The sequence below is a fragment of the Condylura cristata genome, unplaced genomic scaffold, assembly GCF_000260355.1.
Source record: "Condylura cristata isolate star-nosed mole 26May11 unplaced genomic scaffold, ConCri1.0 scaffold00001, whole genome shotgun sequence".
Lineage (NCBI taxonomy): Eukaryota > Metazoa > Chordata > Mammalia > Eulipotyphla > Talpidae > Condylura > Condylura cristata.
Window position 1 is genome coordinate 60846392 of NW_004567102.1, and position 22224 is coordinate 60868615.

The 22224-nt window shown below is 37.7% G+C and overlaps 1 protein-coding gene across 1 annotated transcript; it reads left to right on the forward strand.

The window, feature by feature from the left end:
- The first annotated feature begins 253 nt into the window (after positions 1-253).
- SMPDL3A (sphingomyelin phosphodiesterase, acid-like 3A) lies at positions 254-18850 on the forward strand. Its single transcript, XM_004674101.2, has 8 exons — positions 254-463; positions 5567-5780; positions 6598-6742; positions 10327-10423; positions 11113-11282; positions 11723-11903; positions 13679-13803; positions 17109-18850. The coding sequence occupies exons 1-8, from the start codon at positions 361-363 to the stop codon at positions 17421-17423; spliced, it is 1350 nt and encodes a 449-aa protein (XP_004674158.1). The 5' UTR covers positions 254-360; the 3' UTR covers positions 17424-18850.
- The last annotated feature ends 3374 nt before the right edge of the window (positions 18851-22224 follow it).

Here is a 22224-nt window from a genome sequence, read left to right on the forward strand (position 1 = left end):
TTCTGCTGGTCTAGTCTAACCACGAGGACACCAGGTTGTCCGAGTATCACTTCTGCCAAAAGACCCCATCCATTTAGGGTCAAGTGGTATTTAGGGTCAGGTAGTATTCCAGGAAGCCAATCCGTGCGGGTTTGGCCCTAGCTTATTCCTCCCCAGGCCAATCATCAACAAAGCGCAGATAATTGCCAGACAGCTGCTGCCGGCTGGCGAGGCCACTCGCTCGGGAGTCTGCTTCTGCACGTGACCGCTGGAGTCTACGCAGGGCATCCGCCTCGCGCCTCCTCCCCACCCCCGGGCCAGGCAGGCCGAGTGTCGCCGCGGGACTGCGGGCGCTTCCCAGGCCGGTGGCCGCGGCCCGCGATGGCGCGGGTGAGCGCGCTCCTCTGCTGCCTGCTGGCTTGTTGGCACGGCCGTCCCGGCCTCGGGCTGCCGGCGGGCTTCCAGAGTGCAGCTCCGGCGGTGGGTGAGTCCTGGACGGTCCTTTCCCTCCCGGTGGCTGCCACAGGCGCCACGCGGAAGCGCCTGCGCAGTCGGGCACCGCGCGCGGCTGCAGCCAACGAGGGGTGGAGGCGCCGGGAGCGCGGACCCCGCTGCTGGGAGACTGGAGGGCGGGGAGGCGGCGGGGGCGTCCGCGCTGTCCGCGCTGCTCCTGGAGACCCACACAGGTGCGAGCGGGACCGCCAGGGACGCGCGGCCGGATTCTTCCCTGCGTGTTGGTGTTTACATACTTTCAGGGGAAAGGCGCGCGCGGGAGAGAGACAGAGACAGATACAGACAGAGAGAGAGAGGCAGAGAGAGAGAGAGAGAGAGAGAGAGAGAGAGAGAGAGAGAGAGAGAGAGAGAGAGAGAGAGGCGCGGGCTCCCTGCTGTCACTGTCAGGTCCTGAGTGGAGACGTAGCTCGACTCGCGTTTCTGCTCCTTGTCAGGGAGCTTCTGTCCTGCTCACAGTTGGGCGGCCTTTTCTTCCAGCTCCCCCCAGCGTAGTAAGGTTGGCCCCACTCTGGGTGCTGCACACCCTCCTGTGTGCCTTAGGGTCTTCCATTCACTTTGCCAGAATGCACCTGGGCTCCCCGCCGCTCGGGACCAGGTGTTTCATTCCCAGTACTTAACCCCGTGCAGTCGATGATTCTCAAAGTGTGCTCCAGGGCAGCAGGATCCGCTGCATTGAAACTTGTTGAAATCCAACTTTTCGCCACTATCCCAGACCTACCCAATCCAAAAGACAGAGCTGTTTAACGAACTTCCCGGGGGATTCTGAGAGATTCTAGAATTTGAAAACCAAAGGCTTAGTTAATGTTGATGACAGATGCTTATCAATTTCTCTGAGCCTTCAAAGATCCAGGTTTCCCTATCTCCTGATTCCTTTTAAAAGATAGTTTTTATGTTATTTAAAGGGCGTGATGGGTGGAGCTCTGCTTTGTGCTTTAGACATAAAACTCAGTGACCCAATGCTTTGTGCTGAAACTTCCTCTCTGTGCTGCTTTGGCTTGCTCTCTCACAGGGCTTCTGAAATGCTCTGGAAGAAATGCCTCTGCTTTGTCAGCCAGCCAAGTGCTCATGACTCAGCCCTATCAAGCAGTTGAAAGCAACGGCTGTAAATCTAGTTTACCAACTGTCAGTCATAACAAGAAATTGTTGTGACTTATTCATACTGGTTTCTGCTCTTATTAAAGCTAGATTTGTGTTTCTTTAATGATGTGACTGTTTAAGATTTTGAGATTAAAAAGTCCCGGTTGTAGGAGACCATCCAGTGGTGAAGTAAGTAGCCTTTTGGTTTTAGGGATCTGATTGCTGAAGGCCTCGAGGACAACTTTCTGGTGTCTGGTAAAACTCTACACCTCTCAGTGAGAAGCTGGAGGTGCAGATATAGGAAAGAACTGGAGCGGCGTAAGGGAGAGGGGTAACTAGTGTCAAAGACCCACTGAAGTGTTATCTCAGCAATTTCTTATTCTTTCCCCAACTCTGGCCCCAAATGCTTGGACTCGGTTTAATGCATCCATCCTGACTGGCCTCTGCTTACTTATTGCCTGTGGGTGGGAAGGCAAATTTCCAGCCAGTGATTCCATACTCCAAGTCCTGGTGGTCAGAGGACAACCAGCCAGGGCAGCTTCACCAGATGTGTTTGATCACACAGCTCTTTAAATTTAGTAGGTCAGGACTTATCAAGTATTTGGTAGCAACTGACATTATAAACAAGTAAACAAAAACACCTGTTAAATGACAAATGTATATCCACACATCTAAAGTTACTAGGCTCTTCAGAATACATTACAAAGTTTTAGATGAACTGTAAGACCTTTCCGAATACAAGTTTGAGTATTAGATAAGTTGGCAGCATACACATGTTCACATACATATGTGGAAATCTTTTCAAATACTATCAGCAGAACAAGAAAGTAATTGTGTAATGGAAAAGAACTTTGGACTGGAAACCTGAGAAGGTACATTCAAGTGTGAGCTCTGGCAGAGTCCAGGTCTGTGGCCTTGGAACAAACACCACAGTGCATTTTGTGTACAATTTCTTTAGAAGTGGAAAGTGAGGACCCTCCCTGTTTGCGCAGTGGGTTGAAGCACAGCACTGAGAAGCTAAAGCCACTTTAGCACGATTTTGATCCCTGCTCCGGAGGTGATCCACATGGTGTGGCAGACCTCTCTTAACCTGTCTGCTGTTCCCCTCAGCAGTGTACTTTATCAGTTGGCCTGTTCTACTCCCTACTCTGTCTCTGGTGAATCCTCTCACCGCCCCTGCACCCTGGCTTGTACCCCAGCTCTGTATGCATAAATAATAAATCTTTAAAAAAAAAAAAGTGGAAGGTAAGGCTTCCAGTGATTAGCTATTCATGAGAACCTGTCAGGTTTCTGTTCCTGGCTTCTATTTAAAGGTATCTTGTCTGTATCTAAATAATTACCCCCTTATTTGTGTGTCTGGTGATGTCCTGTAGTGGAAAGGGCACGGGACTGGATGTCTGGAGAGACAGGTTCCAGTTCAGCTTTCAGTGAGTCATCCTGTGATCTTAATTGTATCTAGTTAAAGAATGTTTGTTGAGGGCCTACTGTTCTAAATGCTGGGGCTATGTAAGTCTATGTACTAGGTTATATCAGAAGGGTGTGTCCTCAAAATGCCTCTAGTTTGCTTTACAGAAATTTAATATATTTATAATCCTGTGTCTCTTTGTCATCACCGCATCTTGGGTAGAAATTAGGGTTATCTATGCTGCTTGGAGCAAGTGAGATGGATGCTTGAATGTGAGCACATGGCGGCAGTGAGTACAATGTTAAGAGCCACATGGCCTCTGAGTCAGATTTCCTGAGTCCTTATCTTGGCTTTCTGAATATTACATGTGCACTTGCACTTAACCTCTGTGTGCTATAATTCCTTCTGTAAAAATGGGAAATAAAGGCTAGTGAATACACATAAAGCTTTAAAAGCAATACTAAGCTTACTGTATTTACTTGATCATTTTTAAATACTACTTGGAAATGAGGAAGTTCAATCAAATCCAAGCTTTGGCTTACAAAATAACAATACAACTCCAGTGGGACTCAGCAGAAGTCAGAGTACCTTCTAAGAGTTTTACTTCTACTAAGTCAATTAACTCTCTCCAAAAGCAAGCAGTATTATACTCCAGTTTTTTTTAATTAATTTTTTATTGTTTATATAATAGTCTATTTTTATATCATTTTATGCATTTTTTTTCATTCAGTTGTAATCCCCGTGGGCTTCCCATCACCAAATCACCCTGTGCCATTACTGTAGTCCAGTGCACTTCCCTCCCCCCATATATTACAATTTTACAATGAAACAAGTCAAGACTAGACACGTAGTTTAGTAAATATAATGTGAACTCTAAGTTAGAAAATTTAATTCTGGAATCGCCACTCTTAACCATGCTACTTCAGTATTCAGTTTGCATTTTAGTGTACAACAGTATACAAAAGATGAAGCATGTCTATAGAAAAACAAGATGCACTATATAGTTATACCCCCAGGAAATGGGGGTATACCCCCATTCTCCGGTATGATTTTTGAGTTATTACCTGGGTAATAACAAGTCTAAACTTGAGATAAAGTTGGAGTATTTTCTGTTTCATGGAATACAATAAATTACTCTTGGCAAATGATTTTAAATGGGTACTGAATCCAAGTAACTGACCGTAAAGAATATTTTATTCACATATTCTGTATGTTTTCTCTACCATTTCTTATCTGTTAGTCTATATGTGTCATAAAATCCTAACTTTGTAAGAAGCAACCACCCAAATATAACTTACTAGTCCCATCTTAACAAAGTTAACTGTCTTAATTTTTTTTTACATTAATATCGCTGTTTTGGATTTTATTCAAATGTTTTGCTCACATACATGTTAGCTTTTATCATGTTTCTATAAAGAAAAGAATGCATTCTACTTGTTTGCTTCATGCCATTCATGGTGTAAAGTGCTTTTATGTCAGTTCTGATGTCAGTTCTGGAATAAATTGGTTATAATCCAAATGAATTCAAAATTAAAATATGAAAAGGTCTTAATGTAACAATTTGGTAACCAGACATAGGAGGCAAAGTCATTGAAGGTATGTGTCTAAACACACTGGAGAGTCCTTCAAATAGGGGTTCAGATTTGACTCTGCCATTTATTGGCTGTGTATACTTGAGCCAATTTCCTAATGGACGCAGCATTAATTTCGCAACTCTAAGATGTCAACAATGACTCCTATTTCCAAAAGCAGTTTTGAGAATGAAATAACAGAGTATATTTTAATTGCCTGTCACAATGCCTGGCACGTAGCAAATCTTTAATAAAGGTACTATAGTGAATATTAGTTTACTTCAAAGAGGTTTCACAAGATAATTTCTAACCAGGGACACCATCATGAATTTTGAGCATCTGCGTAAAATGGAACCAATGGAAGCAATCTTAATGAATTATACCCTTAAAATTATTAAAATTTTACACATGTGTATAATAGAAAATGTACCTCTTAAAGTAGTTTTAAAGAATCTCTTGCAAGTCCTATTTTGCAAGCTAGGATTAAAGATATATATTTCCTTTTCTTTAATGTTGAGAGGCTAAGTGTTAGAAAAAGTTGGAGTGAGATTTATTTCTTTGTTCTTTAATTTATTTACATTGTAACTCTAACAAACTATATCATATTTCCACATTGATTTTTTTTTACAAGACGAATATAAATTTAAATTTATACTCTTCCTTCCTTAAATTCTGCAAGGAAGTAGTCAGAATGTGATATTATTCCTGACTTCCTGTTAGGTTGTCTTCACCTATTTCAATATGCCAACTGGGTATATACTCATGGTTCTATGCTCTTTGTCATGTCGCCAATGAACTCATAAGTTCTGACAATGGTAAATAGCTCATTCCTTTTACTGTTTTGGGGATACTTACCTTCTCAGGAGAAGAGTTGTATTTAATTTCAGAGCATGTAAACCATTCATTTACTAAGGCTTTCATCCTACAAGGAAGAGTAGCTGTTTCTAGTATTACTGTATTTATTTGTACGGGCATCCCAAGAATAAAGTAGATTTAATGGCATTTCTTTTCTAACCAACAGGACAGTTTTGGCATGTAACTGACTTACACTTGGACCCTACTTACCACCTCACAGATGACCACAGGAAAGTGTGTGCTTCTTCCAAAGGCGAAAAAGCCTCTGATCCTGGCCCTTTTGGAGATGTTCTCTGTGACTCTCCATATCAGCTTATTTTGTCAGCATTTGATTTTATTAAAAATTCAGGACAAGAGGCATCTTTTATGATATGGACAGGGTAAGTGAATTACTGAATATTTATAGTGCCTAAGCATCATTAGGATCTAAATTCCACAAGAAGATTAATTTTTAAGAATTACTTGGTTTAAAACACTATGTCAATATTACCAACATTTAGGAGTTAGGAAAAATTTTCCATTCTTTTTTAAAGAATATATACTTTAGAAATAAGCTTATGGTAACTACAAGATGAATCCTTAAACAACACATATACATCAGTGTGTTGAGGTATTTATTAATGCTATAATGAATCTTGATTTAAAAACTAAATACATAAAAGCAATATTGGAAGTTAATTGGTGATAGTAATTTTATAAACATCATCTTCTGGTGGTATAATGAATTTCATCCGTCATGACAGAATGAAGCCTACATTCCCTGTTCCTAGAATAATGGCCGTGCACCTGTTTTAATAATTTATATATTGAAATAATTTAATCTTTGTAATAACTATTATATTCTTCCTATTTTACATCTGTGGAAATGATGGCACTGAGCATCTAAATAACTTGTTCAAATGTGCACAAGTAAGGTGGTAAAGCTGGGAATCCAGGTATTTATTTTGACTCTGAAATAAATGCTTCAAATTACTCTACAATTTTCAGCTCTTATAAATCTTTAGTAAGGTAATGAAATAGGTTGAGATTTTTAGTTCATCTTTTGCATGACGCAGTTTTTTAAAATAGGATTCTATGTGGGAGTTCTTTTAGCTATGATGTGCTTTTTTACAGTGAAAGTCTGAAAGGTATTGTATATCATTCTAGTGGCATTTTATAGAAACTGAGTTTGCTTTCTATGATGATTTGTGTTTTCAGGGACAGCCCACCTCATGTTCCAGTGTACGAACTCTCAACAGACATAGTCATAAATGTGATTGCTAATATGACAACCACTGTCCAGAGTTTCTTTCCAAAGCTCCAGGTCTTCCCTGCACTGGGTAATCATGACTATTGGCCACAGGTAATTTGATTTCTTCCACAAATGCCTAAAGAATTTTTCCTGAAAGCCATAACTATCAGTGTGAGGGTGTGGGTGTTTGTTCACAAAGGTAATGTGCTTGGAATACTAACCATGGAGGAAAGCAAGACAAGTTTTTGGGGACTTGAAAATGACTCAGTAATTCATCAAAGATTGTGTCCATGGTTAATTTTCTGTGGTTATTAATTCCTTTTCCTTCATTTGCTCCTTCAGTTTCTCTTATTTTGAAAACATTTGTTCATTCACATTTCCATAAGGTTGATAAGAAGGTTAACGTTGACAACTGTTTACATCTTTTCCAAATTTCCATTAGATATACAAAGCTTTCCATACTCTGATCTAAGCTAGCTTGTGACCAAAAACAAAAGCATATCCTAAGAATCAGAAAGGGAGGTCTGTGTTCAATCCCAGTTTATCTAATTAAGATGTGATTGAAGGAAGAGTCAGTGTTGAGAATACTGCCAGCCTGGGACAGCCTGATTTTCAGCCTGTCAGAGCTGCGTGTTCAGCAGTCTATGGTAAGTGCTGACTACCAGTTCTGCTTCGAGTCACTGTTAGTATCATTGGATCTTAGCATCTTAGACTTGTACTGATTAAAGGGAATGTATAAATTTGGCCTGCCATCTGTGTAAAGTTTTATACAATTGTATTTATTTGTATAGTACTCTAAGCATAATAGCTGGATCACAGCCACGACCCTACTTTCTATATAGTCTAGGGTTGCCTTGTGCTATAAACTCAGAGTAGAATAGTTATGACAGAGACTAAATGAGCCATAAACCTAAAATATTGACAGTTTGGTCTTTTATAAAAAAGTTTGATAGTCCCTGGTCTGTGTCAATTCTTCACTTTATAAATGAGAAGACAGGGGCCCAGAAATGTTCAAATGTTCATCAATTAGTGGAAAACACACCTGCGTTCATTAGACCCACATCCTTTTCCAAATCCTTGTTCTTGCCAGAATCACATGTTCCATATTTCCTGACATGATATTTACTTTCATGAACCTTTGTGCACATTTTTTATTTTACTTTTTTTATCTCATGTCAAAAGAATGCTTCATGGGTAGTTTGATTATATTTGGTGCCCTTACATGATAATAATGATTTTGAAAAGCTGTTCTCTAAGATGAGCTGCAGTTGTAAGTGTCTTCTTGGCACTGGTCTCTAGTCTTGAGATGAACAATATGTGAGTCCTTTTGATTTGTACTATCAGCCAGTAGTCAACTTTTGTTAGCTCACAGTGCAGAGGCTTAGCTCTGAATAATCCCCAGGTCTGGAGTTAAACTCATTATTGTTACTTGCTTTAGGAAACAGATAGGTGGGTTTCAGGGTCATATTTACTAGAAATTAAAAACTTATCCTACACTGCTTCTCATAGCCTGACCAACAGGTAATGTCCCTAGTCCAAATGTTACTTAGTAGTAACTGAGAGCAAAAATTCCCACCTTGCAGTTTTTTTTTTTGGGGGGGTGGGGGTGGGGGGTCAGATTTGGTGATAAATTTAAAAATGGGCAAAGCTTCCTACCTGGCATATAATAAATCCTCAGTAAGGGGGTGGTGGCATTTAAGCAGTGACATGTGGATACATTTCCCCCTGACTCTTTTGAGTATTTGTTTCATTTTCCTTTTGGCAAAGTCATAGTAATTCAAAGAGAGATAATAATCGACTTTGAAATATGTTCGGTTGTATGTACAGCTAGGGTATATTGGGCAAGGAGTATACCTTATACACTAAATTTTTATCTTTTTCTAGCTTGATTTTATATCTCTTCTTATTATCCACTGTACTGCCATCCTTCCACCCCAGTTTCAGGAACAGCATAACATCCCCTATAACACTGTCTTCTAGAGTGATAGTAACACATTTGATGCATGTTATTTCATCACTAAAATCCCATAGGCCTGTCACAAACAGAGCTATGCTAAACATACATAGCCAGACCCATGTCCCCACCCATTACCCATCAAAAGTGGGTGTTAGTGTGGGCAGCCAGGGCTTCCTTCCAGGCGCCACCCACGCAGCAGTACCCGCCAAGTCCTCCTCACTCCTGTGCTAGCAAGACTGGTGCTGCCAACTGACAGGTGGTCGCTTTCCAAGACACCTCCCAACTCCGCTGTGCTCGTGTCCCAGCTGAAAAGGACTACACGGTAGCGTGAGGCAATAGATGATTGCACCTTCCTCTTAGTCTCAGCTCTGGGACTAGCCAGCAATCCCTGAAAAAATCGCTTAACTTCTCTGGTGCTTATATTAAATAGAGAGGAAATCTGGAGTTGTTTTTATGTAGTTTTAAGGTTCGTATGAACTTACCAGTATTTTGGCATCCATCGTAAAGCACACAAAATGGCGAAGAACTCCAGTTATTGAGTTCTTAGACTATGACTGATCTTTGACACAAACTGAAACTATATTTCGGATAATTAGTTCCAGCTAAAACAAGTCATTTGGTTACTCCTTTCCCTGAATGTATTTGTATTTTAATTTAGTATTAGGAACTGAAGTGACTTGGGCATCATATTGGCAAGTAAATAAACATTTTGATTAATGTTAATAGGGCAACTATGGTAAGAAATGAATCTATATCACTGGCACAGAGGAGGAAATGAGAAGAATGAAGAAAAGAACTTCAGTTTTCTACTTTAATTTTTTTAAAAGAAAAAAAACATAATTACCTAGTTTCTCAAATATTTGTATTCAGTACTTAAAGATTTTATCTTTTTTTTTATTGTAAAAGGACAGTTTTATTAGGAAAATGATATAGAAAGGCACCTGCATTGTCACAGGAGAGCTGCCAAAGATTCTTTTCTTCCCTAGAGCTTATATTGCTATAAATATACCAGAATATATGATACAAGATGATGATACCAAGGTAATTTATGGTAGTAAAAACAGTATATACATATATGGGCAAGAATTTAAAACATACTGATATAATTTAGGCTGACATCAAGAGGCATCTTTGAATCAGAAGCATATGGTTATAGATTTTCGTTCAAGCAGTTGACGAAAGCTTGAGACTAGTGTGAGCATTTTAGAGGACATTGTAAAACCAGGCAGTCTCCCCATTCCCTGGGCCAGCTGCACTAGGCCTGCATGTGCAAGCTGAAACCTGCTGTCCATGCTCTTCAGTGAGCACCTCCCACATCTGTCCTGTCCCAGCCACGTGAAAATCAGTGCTTTGCTCTGAATATGGATCAGTGTACATGTCAGGCCCTTGTTTTTGCTTTAATGCCTTTTCCTGCCAACTTTGTGGAATCACTATTCAAGGCAGGTTCCATTCTCTCATCACTCTGCTCCCTGACTACATGGGTCAGATTGGATTGTTCTTGCTTCTATGCTCTCCAAACTTCTGTGTTAGCACCTGCTACCTTGTCATGTAGGTGACTGATTATGTTGTGCCCCCCATTTTTCCAAATAAGTTATAAAAGTTTCTTAAAGACTGTACCTACCTAGCATTAACCTTTACTTCTCCAGCTGCCTAACATGGAAGTAAGTGCTCAAGTGGTATTTAAGTTAACTCATATGCCTTTGACATTTCAATAGTGGATTATATTGTTTGTGGCCAGGATCAACTGCCTATAACCAGCAGCAAGGTATATGATGCAGTAGCAAACCTCTGGAAACCATGGCTGGATGAAGAAGCTATTGGTACTTTGAGGAAAGGTACGTGAAAGGTGTACTGCTCCCGATTTTGCCTCCATTTTTATTGATATCGTTTACACTTGTATATTTAATGTTTGTTTGAGTGTGCCAATTTTGGAGTTGTCTGTATCCAGTTTTTAATTGAATAATCCATCATGTTTAAAATTGAGAGGAATATGGAGAGTGAGTAGGTCCAGGGCAAAGCAAGCAGGGACATCTCAGTGTCTACTTCCGAAAAAGACACTGCAGTAGGCCCCTGGGCCTTAGTTGACTATGCCTGCAATTCCATCTCCACTGAGCCAGTAGCAGGTCTGGTTTATTTGACATTTCTTTTTCAGTTATCTCTGGCAAGAGTCCTGTGTGATCCTGTTCTTTTAATTTCACAGTATCTCTCATCACAATAACTCCTCCTTTATACAAAAAGAATTGTACAAAAGGTATTAGTATTTCTTTGGTAAGATTACTTATTGGCTATAGCCATTGTTCTCTAGTGTGTGGAAGTGTGTATGTTTGACCTGGCACATAGCAGGTTTTCAATCAATGTTTTTTAAACCTAACCCTTCTCTAATGATACCCTTCATATATGTAAACACAACAATAAGGAATAAGTCTACCCTCTTCACTGGCTTGCAAAGTTTAACCACAAATTTGTTTTTGCATTGTCTGGTTATCTGTGTTTTTCTAGAATGTGTTTGAATTTGTTTTTATAGGTGGCTTTTATTCACAGAAAGTGAATCCTAATCTGAACCTTAGGATCATCAGTCTAAACACAAACTTGTACTACAGCCCAAATATCGTGACCCTGAATAAGACTGACCCAGCAAATCAGTTTGAATGGCTAGAAAATATACTGAACATCTCTCAGCAAAATAAGGAGAAGGTAGATGCATAGACCAAAATCATCAGGGGATAATCAGAGGGCTAACTGTGTATTTCTTGAATTTGAAGACAGGCAATAATGAATATATTAAATAAAATTCAGAGGCATTTTAACATAAAAACCATGCAATTTATTTCTAATTATTGCTTGTTTTATTGTCATGCTTTGAAGATTAACATCTGTTGATATAAAAAGAGGCTGATGCAAAAAAAGTGATGACCAACATCATAGTTACTTTATATCACCAGCAGTGTAGGTTAAGGGACAGAAAGTATATATATAGTGATAGTAAATTTCCTAATTTTATTTTTTTGATTCTAAGTAGGAAAGATGGTATATTAGACTTCTTAATTAAGTTTAGTTTCACCCTTGAATTTTTAAATGTCATTCAGTTCGGATTAATGTGCAAAAATCATTCTCTCCTTGTGTTTTTCCTCTAGGTGTACATCATAGCACATATTCCTGTAGGGTATCTGCCCTTTACCAGGGGCACCACAGCAATGAGGGAATATTATAATGAGAAATTGATAAATATTTTCAGAAAATACAGCGATGTCATTGAAGGACAGTTTTATGGACACACTCACAGAGATAGCATGATGGTTCTTTCAGACAAAACAGGTAATGTGAATTTCTATTGGTATCTCTCCAGTTCAATGTAATGGTGCAAAGTAATGGTGTAAAACCATGAACAACCTCTAATTTTTACTCAATTTTATAGTAAATTAAAAGTATCACTAAATTAATCTGCCAGCACCAGGCTTTTCTGATTTTCCTGCTAGGTTTGTGTGCTATGTCAAATCATAGGCAGACCTGCAGTGGGTTTGACTTAAAGCCTCTGAAACCGTCAGCCCACTCAAATTTCCTTTCAGATTTTTCAAGTTAGAAAAATATGATTGATTAAGCTTACTGGCTAGTTTTTTTTTGGCATTGACTTGTTTCACTTATTGGAGTTTAAAGAACAAAGCAGTTTACCATTAGTTTAAAATATGTCAAATTCTCACTTTTGTTCATTGACACTGCCATCTCTTCAGCTTTAAAAAAAGTAGAAGAAACTCTACATCAAACAAAGAGATTATCTGTTTGTGAAGTTGCTCCTTCATGAGGGCAGAAGCTGAGAGTTAATAAAGTAAAAGTTCTGATTTTTAATATTCAGCTAGGAGAAAAATCTTATGTCTTTGTTTGTAGGTAGGGGAACATTTTGAAATTCCTCCCTCTTTCATCTACAGTGAGTAGCCTTGGTCAAAAAGCATTTTTACTCATCAAGAAATTTAAACATTAATAGATATGTATTAAAGATGTGCATACTATAATCAAATTCTTATTGTATAGCTATTGCATTATTGCTTTAGGTAAGGACAAACTGTTTTTATGCCTTTTGTGCATGTGTACTTTGACTTGGATTTTTTTGTTGTGAAAAATTCAAATTATATATAAAAACAGGGAGAATGATAAAACAAACCCCAATATATTATTACTTATATTCAGCATCTGTCACAAATTTGCTACATTTGCTTTACCTCTCCAATTTTATTTTTTAAAAATTTATTTAGGGCCCTCCCTGGTGGTGCAGTGGGTTAAAGCACAACACAAAGAAACTTAAACCATTTCCGCATGAGTTCGATTCCTGCCTGCCCGGGAGGAGATCCACATGGCGTGGCAGACCTCTCCTGACCCGCCTGCTGCTCCCCTCAGCAGTGTACTTTGTCAATCTGCCTGTTCTGCTCCCCACTCTGTCTCTGGTGAATCCTCTCACCCTCTGCATCTCTGACCTGTACCCCAGTTCTGTATGAATAAATAAATAAATCTTAAAAAATATATTTATTTATGCATACAGAATTGGGGTACAGGCCAGAGGTTCAGGGACCCTGAGAGGATTCACCAGAGTAGAAAACAGAACAGGGAGGTCAACAAAGAACACTGCTGAGGGGAGCAGTGGGCAGGTCAGGAGAGGTCTGCATACAATGTGGTTCATCGCCCTGGCCAGGGATCAAACTCACGTTGAAGCAGCTTCAGCGAGCTTCACAGTGCTGCACTTTTTAACACATTGTACCACCAGGGAGGGCCCTATTCTTTTTTTCTAAAGTATTTGAAAGTGAATCTCAATCAGCAGATAGATTTCAGCCCTGTATGCTTCTGTATACATTACTGATATGTATGGGTAACTTGTATAATCAGAATACCATTAAATTATCTAACAGAATTATCTAATCCCAATTCTAAAAAAAAAAAAAAAAATCCCTGTTTTTTTAAAAGTTGTTTCAATTCATGATCAGAGGTCACCATCATTAGGGATTAGGAATGTTAATGTTAATGTTAGGAACTTGTTCATATCTTTAATATAGTGAAATTAAATTTTAAATACACACATGATTGTGTACATATGTTTTGTCCAGGTAGTCCAGTAAGTTCTTTGTTTGTGGCTCCTGCTGTGACTCCAGTGAAAAGTATTTTACAAAAAGAGACAAACAACCCTGGTGTCCGACTATTTCAATATAATCCTTGTGATTATAAATTACTGGTAAGTTGGCCCTGTTTTATAATTGACTCCATATTTAAGTGCCATTATAGTTTTCATTTAGGTGAGTGTTTCTTAGTGTAGCTATGAATTGCATTTATATTGAAATCTCATGGTATCTTTTATTGTATTTTCATGAGGTAATTTGTAACAATATTATTGAAGTGTAGGCCCACATCTCTTCAGATGTATGTTATCACCTCTTTAGATGTATGTAATCACTTCATACCCACTACCAAGGCAACATACCCTCTGGTAACTTCAGTTGTATGGTTAGATTCTAAGATTTGTTTGATTTTGATCTGTGGGTTCCTTTGTTTTGTTCCTCTATGACCCACATATGAGTGGGTCAAATATTTCAGTATAGGTTTTTCTTCTGGCTTATTGCTGTTAACATAATCCCATCCAGCTCCTCTCATATTGTCACAAATGGCAAAAGTTCATCTTTTTAATATTTGAACAATATTCCATTGTACTCGTACACACACATACCTTACTCCATTCATCTCTCCTTGGGACTAGGTTGTTTCCATGTGTTGGCTTTATTGATCAGTGTAGCAGTGAACACAGGAGTGTGTCTAACCCTTTGAACTAGTATTCTAGTTTCTTTGGGTAAATATGTGGAACTGCTGAATCACATGATAGATCTCTTTTTAAAATTTTGAGAAACCTCTATTCTGTTTTCCATAGGGGTTGAGTCAGTTTATATTTCCACCAAAAGTGTATGAGTGTTTTTTTTTTCTTTCACATCCTCACCAATACTCATTGTTTCTGGTCTTTTGATATGGACCATTCTCACAATAGCAAGGGAAATAAAAGCAAAAAATAAGCAAATGAGAGGACATCTTTTTTCTTTTTTATGTTTGGAATGCCAGCACTTTCCAAGTGTGGGCTGATGAGGCCAGTCTTCAGGAGGCCAGCCTTTGAAGGACTTCATGTCTGTTTAGACAGGGTTTCATTGGATAGTGCTTGTGTAAATATTAAAACTTTTCACTAAGTTTTATTTGTTATTAACTGCTATGCTTCAGGATATAGCTGTGAAGGAAAGTAGAAACTCTAAAACTATTCTCTTTCATGAACTGTATTATATAACCTCTTTGTTCCAGTCTATTCCTCTGTAAAATGGAGATTCCAAGTTTTTGCACAGGTTCTCTGACATTCTGCTCTAGATAACCCTTCCCAGAACCTATAGTTATGAAATAAATGTTTGATTAACAAAAAAAAAAAGGGGGGATTCAAATTTTGTTGACCTCACAGTTATATGAAGATTGCATGAAACAGTTTATGTAAATCAGTTAGGACACGATTCATATTTTAAGTGCACAACGCACATTGGCAAATATTAGTGGAAAGAATGAAGGTTGAGATTAATGTTTACCTTTAAGACAAATGTTCTCTGAATCTTATAAATAACTTTGTGCTTTAGATCAAGTTAGCATGGATAGGTTGGACATTTAGCTAATAGATATTGCTGCCTTCTATACAAAGAATTTAAAAAGGATTTCTTAAAGACTGTTGGTTTTACTGCATTTTCTCCCAGGTAAATTTTGTAGGTGGCAATTCTTATTTTTTATAGCATGTTTTTACAAAGGAGACAAAACTACAGATGAAATGAGGAAATAAAACAATGGGCTGAATAAAATAGGGCTAATAATTGTAAGAATTCTCTTACAATTATTGGATTCATCTTTTTGGATCTTGACTTCAGATACACTTATGTTTCTGTATGTGTGTGCACATCTGTATGTGTTTGTGTATTAATTGACGTGGAAAGATCTGTCCCTGATAGCACTAAGTTTTTAAAGTACAAAACAGCGGTATAAGCATTCCATTTTGTTAAAAAGCAAAAATAATGCCAATAGTATATGCATTCTAAATGTGTATAATTGTACATAAAGTTTGGAATGCATGTAGCAATGCTGATAAATATAACTGGTTCAGTAGTAGAAAAAGTGTTTTGATTTTTAGTGTTTTCCAGTTTCTATGATACAAATGCTTTCATCATGGTCATTTTTTTTAATAATAGTTTATTTTTACATCATTTTGTACATGTTTTTTTTTTTCCATCTCAAATTGTAGTCCCCGTGGGTTTCCCATCACCAAGTCACCTGTGTGCCATCACCATAATCCTGTGCACTCCCCCCCCCCCGTTTTTGATCCCATTCCCCACTCCACCCCCACAAAATGTCTCTGGTATATGGTTGCTCATTATTCTTGTTATTTTCTCGCTTGGTCCATTATACTCCTGCTATGAGTGAAACCATCCGGTATTTTTCTTTCTCTTTCTGGCTTATCTCACTAAGCATGATATTTTCCAGCTCCATCCAAGTTGCTGCAAAAGACATGTGTTTCTCTTTTTTGGTTGCTGAGTAATATTCCATTGTATATATGTACCACCTCTTTTTAATCCAGTCATCTACTTTTGGGCATTTGGGCTGCATCCATGTTTTTCCAATTGTAAATAAAACAGCAGTAAACATGGGGGTGCAGGTATCTTTTTCAATCAGTGGTTTTGTGTCTTTTGGGTAGATACCTAGGAGTTGGATTGCTGGGTTGTAGGGAAGCCCATGTTTAGCAGTTTGAGGAACCTCCAAACAGTTTTCCATAATGGTTGTACTAGTTTGCATTTCCACCAGCAGTGCAGGAGTGTTCTTTTTTCTCCACATCCTCGCCAACATTTGTTGTTGCTAGTTGTTTGAAGATGTGCCATTCTCACTGGGGTGAGGTGGTATCTCATTGTGGTTTTAATTTGCAACTCCCTTATTATGAGTGATGCTGAACATTTTTTCATATGCTTGTTGGCCATCTGCATTTCCTCTTTGGAGAAATGTCTTTTTAGCTCTTCTGCCCATTTTTTGATAGGGTTGTTTATTTTTGTTGAGTTTCGTCAGTTCTCTGTATATTTTTTGTGATCAGTCCTTTCATTATGGTCATTTTTAAGCTGCTAAAGTGCTGTCCACCAGTCGGAATATTAATAAAATTTGTAAGTCAACTCGATGAGCTGGTGGAAGCTCAGATTTTATAAACAATTATGAGCAGTGTTTATTTTTGATGCACATGAGTTGGAAGATTTTATTTTGTATGACTGTCTATATAGTTTGATTATTTCCTATTATGTTTTTTCTTTTTTTTTTGTATGAAAAAATTAATATAAGTTTTTCTAATAGAACTTTTTCTTTGCAACAAATTGTCACTATTTTTTCAATGACTACAATTTTAAGAATTCTAAATAAATCATTATAGGGATTTTTTATGCTGCTTTATATGCTGAAAAGTGAACCTGGTTGTCTTCCTCTTTCTGACTATAGGATATGTTGCAGTATTACTTGAACCTAACTGATGCTAACCTGAAGGGATATGCCAACTGGAAATTGGAATATATCCTGACCCAGAGCTATGGCATTGAAGATTTGCAGCCAAAAAATTTGTATGGATTAGCTAAGCAATTTGCAGCCCTAGAGAGTAAACAGTTTTTAAAGTATTACAATTACTACTTGGTGAGTTATAACAGCACTATAATTTGTGATGAGGTATGTAAAGCCAATCAAATTTGTGCAATTATGAATCTCGATCATATTTCTTATGTAGATTGCCTTAAACATTTTATAATTTATAATCCATAGTGCCTCACAGAGTATGTATAAAAACTATCACATTGCTCTCTTTCTGAGACCAGCTTATGGGAACTGTTGTGTAAATCTTTGTGAATTACTGAATGGGCAGCCAGAATTCTTGTTTCTGTTTTCTTTTTATAATACCCACATGTTGATATTTTTAGCATTCTAAATTTTTATTATATTGAATGTTTAAATCACCTATTACTAGAAGAATGTTTAGATGTGAATATCCTTTCTTCCAATTTATATAATTATATCTAATTTATATTCTTGTTGAAATTGTCATGTATACAATAAAGAAATGACCTCTTCCTAACTATGATCAATTATTCTTAATGGGATAAATTTCTCACTTTTAATTGTGTCATGTTAAAAGATCATGTAAGCTGAATTCTGAAGTGTTTAAATGTCACCTATAAAAACTACAGTTTGTATTGTTTGCGTGCATTCTCTTGGGAAGTACCAAGAGTACTTGGTACTCCAAGTCTCTGGAGGACCCTTTTCAGGCTGTAAAGCTTAATGTATTGTCTAGCTATCTTCCCTCCATGAGTGAAGGGGGTTTTTAGTCTAATTAACTTTTAAGGAATAGAATTTCACAGGCCATACTTACTGCAACTGTACTACTAGCACAAAACCTAGGTCTGAGCCCAGTGCCAAACAGTAAATGACCAGTGACGTGAATTGTAAGGTTAATATTCAGAAAGAAATAAGCTAGGGCTGCTGTCACAGTATTTTCTTTGTCACCACATCCCAAGAGTGGATAAAAATTTAATTCATGGCATTGCTTTAAAGACTCCCCTGTGGCTGTTTGCTCATCTTGAGCTTTTGTTTGCTTCCAGATTATGTGGGAGATTAAAAGTAGAAAAGATGAGGATGATGATGAAAGATTTAGGGGAAGAAGAATTGTACGCCCAGTACTTTAACTTACTGGCAAAGACATACAATCAACAGCCTTAGGTCAACCAGGAGAGCAGGACTCATCATCCTTGCAACTGGTTTGCCTTCACATAAAAGATGACTAGTAGATGTCAGTTCTCATCATGATGAAGCCAAATTCCGATTTCCAGAAAGCTGAGAAACGGAGGTTTACTAAATAAAGTTATTATTATGAGAAACTATCAGTATTCCGTAAGTAAACATTTTTTTTTTTACTTTTTAGGTTTAAATGTAAATTGATATTTTTAGAAATAAGAATGCTGAAACAAAGCAAAAAGTCATTATTATAAAAATTAACATTATATAGAAATGATGCTGCCTACAGTTATGTTTAAAGTTGGAGTCATCAAATCACTACTTTGGATACTTATATATACTTATGGGTGGAAATCATAAGAAAATAAGCTTAGACTGGGGGCCTCCATGATGCTGCAGAAGGTTAAAATGCAGCACTATAAAGCAATCCACAGCCACTGCAGCACAAGTTTTATACCCAGTCAGGGAGGTGACCCACATGGTGCAGCAGATCTCTCCTGCCTTTTCAGTACATCTGCCTGTTTTGCTCCCTACTCTGTCTCTGATGGTCCACTCACACCCTACACCTCTGGCATGTACCCCACTTCTTGTATGCATAAATAAATAAATCTTTAAAAAGAAAATAGGCTTGTACCACATAAGAAAAAAAATTTTAATGTGAAAATCAAAGATTCCATGAGCTGACTCAGTGAGTTCTAGTCCTGGAAATGTGAAGTTATTGTGGAGGAAATCCCTTTATCTGTTGGGAAATTGGGGCAAAGATCATTTAGGATCCTTCCCACATAATTCTTCAGTTTAAAAATTGTAATGTTATCTTCTTGTATTCAGTTTGCTTTTGCCTTACAATAGAAATATATGAGCTTTAACTTCAGATGACACTAGGGGTTTATCAATAGTTAAATGAATTTTTCCATACTAAAATTCAGAGTATGTTGCAATTATTTTTTATTATGCTCAAATATATAATAACTTTTATTATGTTTATAGTAAAACTTGACTTGATATGCTTGTTTATTGATGTCATTTTGGCAAATTTATTAACTATTTCCTATTTAGATTTTTAAAACTGTTACTTTGAGACCAGTTTTGTTTCAAGATTTAGCCACACATTGATAAGAAGGAAGTAAAGGTTTGGAAAATGGAAGAAAGTCCACTGATTTAACTGGGCAGAAAAATTATGGTTATTAGGAAATAATATATCTAAATGAATTGTTCCATTCATAGTAGTAGTAGTACTCTCACTACTACAAGTGGGTTGGCTAAATTGCACAAGACATCTCCCATCTGCCATGAATGCAGTAGGAGAACTTGCTTAGTGAAGCCAGCTGCCTTGCAAGTGTTGTCCCAGAATGCCATCTGATCTTCAATCCAGACCCCAGGCAGTGTCCTACTAGGTTAGGCTCTTGGAAGTGACCTGAGTCCCACCTCTCAAATATTGTCACAGCTTCCTTGAATGACTCTGATGAAATAACTTTATGCCAAAGGAGAAAATTAGAACTTCACTGGGCTAACAGTAAAGTGACGATTTCTGGACCTGTTTGTTAATTACAATCAGCGAGACTTGCTTTCATTGTTAAAGTCATTGGATCAAATTCGGGAGGGAGATTATAGTTTTTGTGTTCCTCTAACTGCCTGTGTCTTCCAAAAGAACTGAATAACTGCAAGTAACCATACTGGGAAGTTCTACAAAATAAAGTTGCAGATAAAATTCTCTGTTGCTTGTATTTTACTCTTCAGAGTACAACTAAGAGTAAACGTTCAAAAGTACAGAGGGATAATCATATAATAAAAATGTCTGTGGTTACATTGATTGTAATGACAAGGAAATATGAATCACTTAAACATGTATCAATAGGAGGAGAATGGATAAGTGAAATACTATTTATTGAGAATTTTGAGTATAATGCACTAGTGAAAAATAACGAATCAGTATCATGAGCATAATAATGAGTGAAAAAACAAGTTACTAAAGGATAAATTCAATATATTAAATAATACCACTTATATAAAATTTAAAAGTAAAATATATATATATATTGCTTTGCTTAGAGATATATGAAGTAGAACAACAAAAATTCATATTGTATAAATTAAAATATACATATTTTATAAATGCAGGGATGTTAGAAGGTTGTTAATGGAAAACTTCATTGGAGAGAATGAAATAAGAGGATTTAACTATTTTGACAAATTTTTACTTCCTAACACAACTTGTGACTAGTTAGAAGTATGCTCCACTTTTCTTTATACAATATATAAACATATAATCATTATTTGTAAGGGGAGTTAGAGAACCAGACTTTAAAAATGACTATTTTAATTTTTCAATGGAAAATGACTTATATTGAAAGTATGAACACAGGGGAGACTTGAAGTAAGTAGTCTGGTTGAAAGAAGTCTGTTGGTGGATTGGGGCAGGGGCTGTGGAGAGAAGAATATGTCACAATTTTGTGACATTTTGGAAATTGCAGCAGCAGAATTTGTTGATGGTATGGCTCTAACACCATCAACCAAGTACAAAGAGAAACACTGACTCCTAATTTTAGATGCTTGTGTCATGCAGGAGCTGGGATTACTGGAAGAGGGAAGAGCTGTTGGGGAAGCTGGGAGGGGCAGCACAAGAGATGAAAAATATTGCTGCATATTGATGCTAACGCAGGCTACGCTATTTCATGAAGTGTTTTGCTATTCTAATGATCTCTAAATTGAGGATATGAGGATTTTTTATGGGTGTGTTGGTGATGGGTGTGGTGTGGTAACATACATCTGAAGAGGTGTGATCCTATACCTCTGAATCATATATAGTTTTGTAAACCAATGTTACTGAAAAACAAATTAAAAAAGCATCTTGAGCAAGACAAATCCTGACCTTTTTTTAAAAAGTAAAATAGAAGTATCCCAAGAAAGAAGTCACACCAACTCAGGTTCTACTAATAAAATGTTTTTACACATTTAAATCTTGCTAGGAATGACATGATTTACTTATGGAAATTCCCTTCTGCTATAGAATTCTTTACTTGTGTGCTTCTTGGATCAAAGAGCATCATACAGGTAACTATTCTATGGAACAATCAAGGAGATAATGAAAAGATAATGCTTCTTTCACAACTTCAATTTTTCAGGGTATAACTGTTTTATTTATCTTTGTTAAATATGGAACATAATTCAGCATGCCTAATTTTCTTTTTTTAATAAAGTTGATTCTTTCTACACTATGTATATCTTTTTTTTTTTTTTTAAAGATTTATTTATTTATTCGTACAGAACTGGGGTACAGGTCAGAGATGCGGAGGGTGAGAGGATTCACCAGAGACAGAGCGAGGAGCAGAACAGGCAGATTGACGAAGTACACTGCTGAGGGGAGCAGCAGGCGGGTCAGGAGAGGTCTGCCTCGCCATGTGGATCACTTCCAGGGCAGGCAGGAATCGAACTCATGTGGAAGTGGTTTAAGCTTCTTTGTGCTGTGCTTTAACCCGCTGCGCCACCAGGGAGGGCCAGAGATTAAAGTTTTAAAATGGAAACATTTTACTCAGAACAATTACTACTTGAATACGTATTTATGTTATAGTGGAGTGAGTTGATGCGTCAGCCATCCTGCCTGAAGAGGGCATCCTGATTCCAGTATAGAAAGGATGGACTCTGGCCCTGGCAGGTTGGGGAAAGGGAAGTGGGAAGTGGGGATTTTGAGACATAAGGGAGGGGCGTGGTTGCTGCAGTGAGGAGGGCTTTGGGAGCAAGAGGTCACAGAGAGTGATATGATAAGGTGATGAAGGTCAAGGCTTCTGGTTAGAGGCACTTGATATATGAACTCAGCTCCTCCACTCAAAGTACCTAC

What these genes read in the sequence shown, in the direction of transcription:
- SMPDL3A (XM_004674101.2), top strand. Translation starts at nt 361, where the DNA reads ATGGCGCGGGTGAGCGCGCTCCTCTGCTGCCTGCTGGCTTGTTGGCAC. An exon ending in CTCAGCAAAATAAGGAGAAG is followed by an intron (nt 11,283 to 11,722) that starts GTAGATGCATAG and finishes TTTTTCCTCTAG; the next exon opens with GTGTACATCATAGCACATAT. An exon ending in CTTGTGATTATAAATTACTG is followed by an intron (nt 13,804 to 17,108) that starts GTAAGTTGGCCC and finishes TTCTGACTATAG; the next exon opens with GATATGTTGCAGTATTACTT.